The 10,358-nt window shown below is 50.0% G+C and overlaps 1 protein-coding gene across 5 annotated transcripts; it reads left to right on the top strand.

Moving 5' to 3' along the window:
* The first annotated feature begins 3,676 nt into the window (after positions 1-3,676).
* On the top strand, positions 3,677-6,560 carry Sp5 (Sp5 transcription factor). Of its 5 annotated transcripts, XM_057755367.1 has the most exons (3): positions 3,677-4,210; positions 4,316-4,368; positions 4,895-6,560. In XM_057755367.1, exon 3 carries the CDS (start codon positions 5,075-5,077, stop codon positions 6,041-6,043), a length of 969 nt encoding a protein of 322 aa, XP_057611350.1. In that variant the 5' UTR covers positions 3,677-4,210; positions 4,316-4,368; positions 4,895-5,074; the 3' UTR covers positions 6,044-6,560. The 5 variants fall into 5 exon arrangements, with proteins under 5 accessions (XP_057611350.1, XP_057611349.1, XP_057611348.1 ...); XM_057755366.1 differs by lacking the exon at positions 4,316-4,368; XM_057755365.1 differs by lacking the exons at positions 3,677-4,210; positions 4,316-4,368 and adding an exon at positions 4,448-4,705.
* The last annotated feature ends 3,798 nt before the right edge of the window (positions 6,561-10,358 follow it).

Raw genomic sequence — 10,358 nt, 5'->3', positions numbered from 1 at the left:
GGAAAGGTTTGGTTCCCAAGTCAAGTTTCCAGCATGTCAGCCGCTTGCGACTGACCCCACCAACTGAGGAGGAAGAGCCTTTCAGTCCAGGACAGGCTTTAGGGCATCTGGGATTTGGTTTGCACCTTAAACAGTACCACCGCTTGCTCCAAACTCTGAAGGTTAATTTGTAGAGTATCCGACTGCAACCCCTCCCCACCACAAACACTTTTTTTTTTTTTTTTTTTTTTTTATGTTCCAATTGAAGACGCAAAGTTTGCTCTCTTCCATGTTGAGATCTGAGAACAATAGCAGCTTTCTGAGGCCTCGAGACTTCAAAAGGCCGCTGAGGGACCGCTCAGAAAATGCTTGGTCCTAATGACTGGAGCAATGCGCGGGCATCCTCCTGAGGCTCGGTACCCATTAGCACAGGAAAATCCATCATCCCCTTTCCTTCCTGGGTCCTTTGCTATCCAGGCAAGATGAAGCAACCGGAAGGTGAAGCCTTGAAGAGACAAGGCCAGACCCAGTTGGGAAACATAGAAGACTATTTTAAAAAGCCAATGAGATAAGAAAGTATTGAGATGAACCAAATAGTATATGGATTTTTCTTTTTAATTCGTAAGAGAGGAAGAAAAAGAAAAGGAAGAACTACAGAGGGGAGACTGGTGCGTTTATGCTGTAGGAAGAGCTCTGGGAAAGTATCAGGTCGGACCTGAAACAGCCACACCCCACAGTTGATGAGGGAAAACCAGAGCAGACCCGTCCCTCTGTGCCAGTGCGGGTGTGGGTTCAGCTCCCCTTTGCGGGCCCCGCAGTTTGCACCCGGATGACTCCTGCTGCCCGCCCGCCCGCCAGCCTGCGAAGAAACCGGGCGGCAAACTTCCCAGTCTCGGAACCCTGCTGTTCCAGGAGCAGTTTGGATTACCGCTCAGCCCGGCCAGCCGCCCGCCTGGAGAGAATAGTATTCAAACTCCCCCGCCCCCTGCTGCGGTGAAAGTTTGCTCCCACTTCGCTGCTCCCCCACCTCCACCCCGAGGCGTTAGGAACGAGTAGGAGTTCCCGGGTCCGCGCCGCACAAATACACTCATCAACAAAGGAAAGCCCATTAAACCTTCCCTCCTGTGAACTCACCCCCGCGGATACCTCTTTGAACTGACCCCCGCCCGGCAGCCCCAGAGTCGTTTGGGGGCGCGCTGGCCCTCCCGGGTTCTCTCCTTCCCTCCCGGAGGCTCACTTTTGCTGCGCGCCTTGTCTTTGAAGTCTCTTTACATTACGCTACGGCAGCCACGCGCTCTTGGCCCGCGCGGGGGCTTTGTGTAGCGGAACTGACATTCGGCCTTGATACCTGTATCTCTTGGTGATTGCAACAAATTTCCAAAATAAATATTGTGCTTTGATCTCCCTGCACTGCATTTTTAATGGACGCTCCCAACATTACTCCATTAGGAAGATTTTTTTCTTTCTTTTCGAATCTCCATGCGAAGGGAGGAGAGTTAAAGCGCAGTTATTCGAAGTCTCTCTCCAAACTCTTGCTTGGCCCTGGGAGGGCTAGAACTGTTAACAAAAAGCGGCTATGGCGCTCCAGAGTGTCCGGTGCACCTAGAGCAAGCAGTTCTACAGGCTTTGCACTGAAACTTTTGAGCCCACAAGCACTGTTACCGAGGCAGCACATTTTACAGATGGGCAAACAGAGGCATACTTACCAGGATTCTCAGTAACAAGGCAGGGAAACCTGGCTTCAAAGTTTGAGCACTTAACCGCTCTGCTTGGCGCCCATGGAAGCTTAATAGCATAAAAAGTTAGCGGGAAAAGTTAACTCTTATAACTATTGAAGGGTATGTAAATTGACTCGTTTTGCCTTTTGGGTAAAATAGCTAACACTTTTGGCCAAAAAGGATGCTTCCAGCTTGCTTTACCGCCTTCCGGGAGAGGCAGGATGGGAAGGCTCAGAAAGGGAGAGGAACCAGAGGGACAGCCTTCTAGGTTGTCCTGGCCAAACTCCCTGGCTTCAGATGCGTACGTGAGAAATGTCTCCTTTTGGTCCCAGGTTTCTCCAGGGCTGGGTCCTTGCAATTGGACCAAGAGGCAGCAGGTCGGCCAGGTCCCAGGGCAAACCTCTGAGTCATCTCCCCTTCCCGCTTGCACAGCACCTTAAACTCGTGTTCAGGGAGGAGTGAGGTCGCGTGGGTTGAGTTGTGAGGTGGCTGTTCACTGGTCCACGAGTGATAACTCGTTGGGGAGAAGGACCGGATGCTAGTATGGGGTGTGTGAAGCATGTTAGTCATTTCCATTTCGAAGGCGCGTCCGGAGCGTGGGAGAATATGGGCCTTCTTAATGGCATGGTGTCAGGACTCTTCTTGATGAACCTGTGAAGGGCACCGATCTTCAGTACAGAGTCTGGGTTCCGCTAACCTCTGGGTGCTAATTTGGGAGTTAGGTCAGTCCTGATCGTCTGGTGGTCCCTGGACGGCGCATAAACACCCTACGCGAGCTGAACTGGTACCGGGCTTCAGAGACCGAAGATCCCAGGGGCGGAGAGGCCGGAGAAGAATCAGGCTAAGTCCACCTCAGGCGAACCACTTCTCTGTGCAGTCACCCAAGTTGCCGCTGCTGGGTCTCTGATGGGACTCCAGGCCGCCAAAGCGACGAAGGCCCCGTCTCACCCTGCCAGCCTCTAGTCTATCCCTTTCAGCTCCCGGAACTAGTAGGGACGGGTCCTGGACCAAAGGCAGGCAGGAGGCCTACTGACCCTGCAGGACGGGTTGACGAAGTTTTGAAGGGGAGGAAACACCCTGGAGAAGACTCCAGTGTCCGAGACAAAGCACTCCTGTGGATGAACTTCCAACGATGACAGGAACAAGTGTTTGCTTTGATTTTTATCCCCCCCCCCCCAGGAACCTCTTCCCAGTGATCTGTGGGTTCTTAAAGCACCGGGATGGGGTGAGATGGGGTCGCGGGGTAAGGGGACTGCGGAGGAGTTCCCAAGCCTTGCTGTCCAGCTTGTGACATCGCTGTGCTTGATGGGTACTGAGAGGTTACTAGCATCTCTGGCAAGTCTCGATGGAGCCTAACAAGTGGGAGGCTTGCCCGGTCCTGCTTAACACACGGAACTGCTTGTCTGGAAAGTACAATCCAACTTCCCTCCCCCGAAATCCCCGGCGCCCACCGCCCCAAGTGACTGTTCTGGGTTGTTCTGGTGTCCTGCCAAGTTCGGCTGTGGGAGGAAGCAGTATGCGCCGGGCGGGTTTTTTCCTAGATTCACTCTGCAAAAGTTGTAGCCCCAGGAAAACTTCCAGGTCACCAGTGGGAGCCTCAAGAGGACTCTGCAGCTTGTCAAGCGGGAGGGCCTGGAGTGTGTGCGCCACCCACTGCCGCCCTGGGAGGCCGCCCAGCCCTGCCCAGGGTCACAGAGCTGCCTGTGCCTCCGCGGGCGGCCAAGGGGTGGGACACGCGGCCGACAGGGTTTGGTCAGTCCCACGCCCCGCCCCGCCCCAGGAGCTCGCTCTGGTCCGCGACGTGAGGGTGCGGAGTAAGTACGATGAAGTTACCCTCATCCCAGTCTCAAAAGTACCGCTCCCGAAAGCTAAAGGCAGATTTTTTTTTTTAGAGATAACAAAGACACTTTGTCACTTTGCGCGCTGCCTTGGTGCAAATCTTTAATTGCAAGTGGGGGTGGGGGATCGAGTGTCCCGAGCAACCCAAGCGCGAGTCTCCAGGCGGCAAGGCCCCCTTTGATCAGGAAAATCCAATTATTTGTGTATATACATTTCCCACATAGTGATTACTTCATTAATTGTCCCGCCTTTATCTCCTCCCTTCCCATCCCCCCTAATAATCAGTTCTTTTATCCAGACCAACAAACACACCATAGGAGCTTTGTGGATTCAAAGGATTTGCTTTCGCTTCTGAAAGAGCCGCTATTCTTTGATGATTGGGTAGCGGCAAACTTCAAAGCCATAAATCTTTCCTCTGACTGGCTGGCGGCCCAGCAAAGCCCTTATCAAATTCTTGGAGGTGATCCTGAAGCGCTCAGAACGCGCGCGGGGCGAGCGAGCGGGGCGCGGGCGGGCGGGGAGGACTCGGAGGCACGCTGGGCGGCCGATCGTCCTCGCCTTCGGGTGTCCATGCCTCGGCGGCCGCGTCCCACTCCACAACGAGCGGCCTTCAAGCAGTAGCTATGGCCGCTGTGGCCGTCCTCCGGAACGACTCTCTGCAGGCCTTCCTCCAGGTCAGGGCCGGGCCCGGAGAGGGCGGGAGCAGGTGGGAATCTGTAATCTGGATCTGTGCGGGTACTCTGAGCACCTTGAATCTCAAAAGGACCTCCCCCTTAAAGGTGCGACTGGAGTCAGACCTAGGCGCGCCCATGCCAACGTGACAACTAAGCTGGTGTGTGCATATGTGGCCTATGGGGAGAGATGCATGGATTTGGGGAGGAGGGTATGTGGATGTCAAAGTGGCAGAAAAACTGGGCCTGAGTTCACCTTGCCGGGCACTTCTGCTGACTTCAGCCTAGAACAGGCCAAAGAGGAACATAGTGGCTACAAGGAAAAGAGCTCATAAAATGCTAGAACAGATGGCCCCACAGCCCGGCTGTGGGTGTTTCCAGGCTCTTCCTGACCGGTCCGGTCCCTCTGCCTCTTTATTTGCACCTACCTTAAAGGCTGATTGGCGTGTCTTTGAGCCCAGTAGTTTAGCAAAAAGCTACCGCGCATCGGGGGTTCAGGTAGCACAGGCGCTGAAAGTTTCCCGGGACAGCTGGGTGCGCGCGTGCGGTGCGGTGAGGTCTGGGGGAGGGATGGCCCGGCGGAGGAGGGGCAGGGGTATAATAGTGGGGGTGGCGGGCCTGCCCAGAGTTGGAGTTTGAAACGCTAACCTTTTGTCTCTTCCGCCTCCCTTGCCGCCGCCTATGCAGGACCGCACCCCCAGCGCCTCTCCGGACCTAGGCAAGCACTCGCCCCTGGCTCTGCTGGCCGCCACCTGTAGCCGGATCGGCCAGCCTGGCACGGCTGCAGCCCCCGACTTCCTGCAGGTGCCCTACGACCCAGCTCTGGGCTCACCCTCCAGGCTTTTCCACCCTTGGACCGCCGCCGATATGCCCGCTCACTCGCCAGGCGCCCTGCCTCCCCCGCACCCCAGCCTGGGGCTGACGCCACAAAAAACACACCTGCAGCCGTCCTTCGGGGCAGCTCACGAGCTCCCGCTCACGCCCCCCGCGGATCCCTCGTACCCTTACGAGTTCTCGCCGGTCAAGATGCTGCCCTCGAGCATGGCGGCACTGCCTGCCAGCTGCGCGCCCGCCTACGTGTCCTACGCCACCCAGGCCGCTCTGCCTCCGGGCTACTCCAACCTGCTGCCCCCGCCACCACCTCCGCCTCCACCGCCCACTTGCCGCCAGCTATCCCCTGCCCCAGCCCCGGACGACCTCCCCTGGTGGAGCATCCCGCAATCGGGTGCGGGGCCGGGAGGCTCCGGGGTTCCTGGGACTAGCCTCTCCAGCGCCTGTGCCGGGACCCCCCACGCTCCCCGCTTCCCTGCCTCAGCTGCGGCTGCTGCAGCGGCTGCAGCTGCCCTGCAACGGGGCCTAGTGTTGGGTCCGTCGGACTTCGCGCAGTATCAGAGCCAGATCGCCGCGCTACTGCAGACCAAGGCCCCCCTGGCGGCCACGGCCAGGAGGTGCCGCCGCTGCCGCTGCCCCAACTGCCAGGCGGCGGGCGGCGCCCCCGAGGCGGAGCCGGGCAAAAAGAAGCAACACGTGTGCCACGTGCCAGGCTGCGGCAAGGTGTATGGCAAGACGTCGCACCTGAAGGCGCACCTGCGCTGGCACACGGGCGAGCGACCCTTCGTGTGCAACTGGCTCTTCTGCGGCAAGAGCTTCACGCGCTCAGACGAGCTGCAGCGGCATCTGCGGACTCACACGGGCGAGAAACGCTTCGCCTGTCCCGAATGCGGCAAACGCTTCATGCGCAGCGACCACCTCGCTAAGCACGTGAAGACGCACCAAAATAAGAAGCTCAAAGTTGCTGAGGCTGGGGTGAAGCGGGAGAACCCGCGGGACCTATAAGCTCACTTGGGCACCTCGGAAGCCACTCCTGCTCAGGACATCCTACCCCGCACCTTTGCCGGCATGCCCGGAGCAGACCATCAAGGCAGCTGGCAGAGTGGAAACTTTAAAAAGGAACTTTTTATTGTCCTCCTCCCAAAGCGTAGCCCTGCTGCTGTCCGGTCCTGCGCGGACAGGACAGGCAAAAATGGGAACTAGATCATGGTTGAGAACCCTAAGTTACCCCCGGACAATTCCAAAGTCCGAGCCATCGCCTGCCTAGAAGACCTACAGGCAGGGATTCCACCCCGGCCTGGCCTTGCTTGTAGGATTCTCTGCTGATGGAAAAAGGAAGGGCCTTAGGAGGTTCAAAACAGGGCTTGAGTTTTCACTAGGCCCGATTCGGGCTTTGTACAGGTTATTTAATAATAGCTTTGTTAAAGAGTAATTATAATTATAACATTAATAAATGTTTCTGTTGTTCTCAGCTCCACCCAGAGCTACAGCATGGTGTTTCTGTAAAGCGCTCAGCAGTTGCAGCGTGAAAATAAATACGTTCATTCCAGGGTCTCCTCAGGAAGACCCCCGCAGAGCTGGTCTCCTCTGATCTTTTCTTCTTCCTGGAGTCCTCACTGAGCGGTCAGGTTTCACCAGGGATTTGATGGTTCCTGTGTGCTGCTTGTGTCTAGGGAAGTCTTTGGTTTCTAAAGTTTGGGGAAAGTATGTACTGGGTGCATGGGCAGGCGTAGGGCAGTCGATTTTCAGGTAAAGAGCCTAGGGCAAGATTTGCCCCTCCCAGCTTAGGTTTCTGTGCAACTCCAGGACTTGATGTGGGGTTAGCTTTATAAGTTTGATAACCGCTGCACATAGAACGAGGCGATTTCCCTGCTGAATTGTTGCTACTTTGGGGACCGGTGGAAGGAGCTAAGCGTTCTCAGGGCCTTCTCCCAGGTGAGAGTTTTAGAGTTAAATTGGCAGTTCTTACTTGGATTGGGCAGTGTCAAGATAACACCGAAAATGTAACTGTCACTCTTGCAACAAGTCAGCCTGACCGCACAACTTGTTTGCTAACTCACAAGGAACAGCTAGACAGACAGCTAGGTAGGCCAGGAAGTTTAATTCTTCTTGCAGCTCGGACTTTTCCTTTTAATCACCTGACCAGACAGATTTTCTCAGGGAAGAGCCAGAAATTCTCGCTCATAGCCTAAAATGTAGGAACAAGGCTCCCCCCGCCCCCCCGCAAGATCTACGTTCCTCACCTTTCTCTAACTTTAAAGCTTGAAGTCTTTTTCCCAAGTGTCTCAACTCATCTGTATTGCACTATTTGGGGTTTCAACCCCAAAACTTAACAAGCAATCAAACTCATTCAGAATCAGCAAACCTCAAATCAAGCTTTAAATCCCCTTGATGTTTTAAGGCGATGTCAGTGTGGTGACTGATCTTTGATAGTCATGATAGATGGGTGTCCGTGTATTTATAATTCACAGCCTATAAACTTGCCATGAATTTTTGGCTGAAGTCAAACTAAAGCGCAAATTTTCAAAAGCTCTTATGGGTAGTTCTTGAAATTTATGTAAATAAAACACAGGCATCAACATCATTGAGAGGGGAATAACTTTTATAATCATAAGAAAATGCTTTATTGTGTAATGTGAGACAAGACAGCAAGGGTATGTTAGATTCCTTGGCAAGGCACGCCTCAGAGCTACTTGTCCTCTTAAGAGACCTTGAACTATTTAATAAACTTGAATGCCAGCCGTCCTGGTCCCTCGCTTCAGCAGAGTGAGCTAAGTGTGTAAGGGTGCGGCTGGTAGACAGTGCGATCAGTGCACACCTAAATGTGCGTTCTTAATCTAAATCTACTGTAATTAGTCAGGAACATCCTGATTAGACCTGTTCATGTTACATGGATTAGACCTAGTACATGTGACACCGATTAGACCTGTACATGTTACATGAATAAGTAGAAAAGCTGCATGAAGTTTTCAGTCATTTCCTCTTGAGCCACTGCCTCAGATGTACTTCAGACTCAAAGGTTTCTAGGCAGGTGATGGAGACTAGGACTCAGGATATTTGAAGTGATTTTGTCATGTGTGGGTAAGAAGAGTAGCTTTGATTTTTTAAAAACAGGAAAGTGGCGGTTTTGAAACACACTTGTGATTACAGACAGGCACAATCCTTTAGGATTTAAAGAGAATGAGAGGGAAACAAACCTTTCTCATGGGGAAGAAAAAGCAGACGAAATTTATGAGATTGAAAATTAAACTTGAGAAATAGAGAAGGCTGTTTTCTTAGTACTTTGTAATTAAGGGAAGAACTAGGTCAGCTCCGTGGAATTTGCCAAAATGAGGTATATATAACTTTAAAAACCAAACTAAGCGTTGTGATGACAAAACTAACCTTTTTAGGATTGTGTTTAATTGAACCTGCCAAATTCAAAAGCAGCCTTTAGCTTAATTTGATACACAGTATTTATTGATCATTCATTGTATCACTGAAGCTCTGTCATTTACTGTAGAAAAAGAATGCCATTATTGAAGAAGTCAGGAAGCCACAGTGATAATAATATCCAAGTATAAGAAGACATTCCATGGGTATACTGAAAAAAATATGCTAATGTAATGTAGAAATGCATTCAAGTTTACAAGCTGTGGAAATTTGATTTTTGCATATTATTTATAAGTTACAACCAGAGTACCAATTTAAGGACATTGAAACTTATTCTGGAACACATGCCAAAACAATATGTATGGCTTAGGCACAAATTGAATATATTACTTTCAGTAGAAAACTTAATGGAATTAAAATTAAAATTTTAGAAACAAATTATTGTTAAGTGTAAACTACATGTTATTTTAAATTGGAGTTTGCCAGCCCCAAAAAGTGAGTTTAGTCTGCTAACTTTTATCAAGGTTTTTAAAAAGACTTTGGTACACAATTATTTAAAAGCTGAAATGGGTATGTTAATGATTTTCTCAAATAATACTACGCTCGAGTTTTCAGAAGCTGGTTTGGGCAGAATAGAAACAGAGTGTATATGAAATTCCAAACTGGAGACATTTTAAAGTATACTCTCAGTGAATAAATCAACCATCAGGGTCAAGAGTTAGAAACAAAAAAATTGAATAATATATAAATTGGCTAATTTGGAATTTTGCGTTTCTGAATTTAACAATATGATTTTCTGCTTTTCTCAAGATAACATTGGGAAGAAATTTCCATAGTTGGTCACTTGTTTTTAATGGGTCTGGTAAACATGCCAAAGGAAATACAAGTGTTGCTAACCTCAATTCTAGTCGCTTCTACATGCATGAGAATTAAACTCTTATCCCGTGAGATATATATATATATATATATATATATATATATATATTTGCCTTAATCCAGTCAAATAAGACTTGCCACTAAAAAAGTAATCTTGCTGAGGGTGCTTCCAGGAAAAACTTGTTTTGATGACATCATAAAAAGGCAGGTTTTTAGCCCAACGTTTGCTATGTTTTATTCTAGTACCGTAGGCTTTGAAGCAATCAGTTTAAAGTGGTGTCTTTGCATTGTTCCTTGGGTCTGCTGGGAGAATGTGACAAAGGCTGTTACAGAAGTAGCTACTAGTTCCTATCTTTCACAGTGTGGCTGACACCTTTTATATAGGACTGTAGAATTGCAAGACATTTTTACTTACTTTAACTTATTGCATTACACAACAGAGTCAATTAGAAGGTTTTTTTTGGGGGGGGTTCTTTTTGGTTTTTGGTAGGGAATGAGCTATGTTGAAGAATCAGACTTAGATTTTGGTGTCTGGTAAACAACTGCAATTCACTACTGTCCCCAATTTACTGCCCCTACTTTCCTCCTGTTTGCACGACAGAGGGAGGACTTTTAAAAGAATTTGAGACCTGGGACACCTATAAAATGCTAGTGGCACACACCTTGAATCCAGTACGAAGGAGGATAAAGCAGGATTGCCCAGTGTTCAAGGCCAATACAGCTTACAAAGTTAGTTTGAGGCCAGCCTGAACTACCAAGCAAGACCATTTCAGTTGCAAAACCCCCTCCAAAACCAGAGAAAAGTATGCTAGCATAGTTTGATAGAGTAGGGAAAACATAAGGGAAATATCTAGGTAGACCGGTGTTTACAATGAGATATGTTTAGGTTAATATGCCAAAATGACATGCACTATAGTCATAACCTGATTTGTGTAACAATCTATATAGGTAACTTAGCTTTTTCTCTGGTATTAGTAAGATTCCACATTTTTGCATAAATATCTTTATGTCAATTGTTTTTAAAGAACGTGTTGATACTAGATTCAGCAGTAGTTCAATTTAATTTATAGAC

Source organism: Chionomys nivalis, chromosome 22 (assembly GCF_950005125.1).
Source record: "Chionomys nivalis chromosome 22, mChiNiv1.1, whole genome shotgun sequence".
NCBI classification, from domain to species: domain Eukaryota; kingdom Metazoa; phylum Chordata; class Mammalia; order Rodentia; family Cricetidae; genus Chionomys; species Chionomys nivalis.
Note: the sequence above shows the minus strand (reverse complement) of the source record. Positions and strands in the feature narration are given on the sequence as shown.

Bases quoted from the DNA above. Each gene is read 5' to 3' on its own strand.
- Sp5 (XM_057755364.1), top strand. From the start codon at position 4,544: ATGCTAGAACAGATGGCCCCACAGCCCGGCTGTGGGTGTTTCCAGGCT. The intron at 4,742-4,894 runs GTGCGCGCGTGC...CCGCCTATGCAG, and splicing joins AAGTTTCCCGGGACAGCTGG to GACCGCACCCCCAGCGCCTC.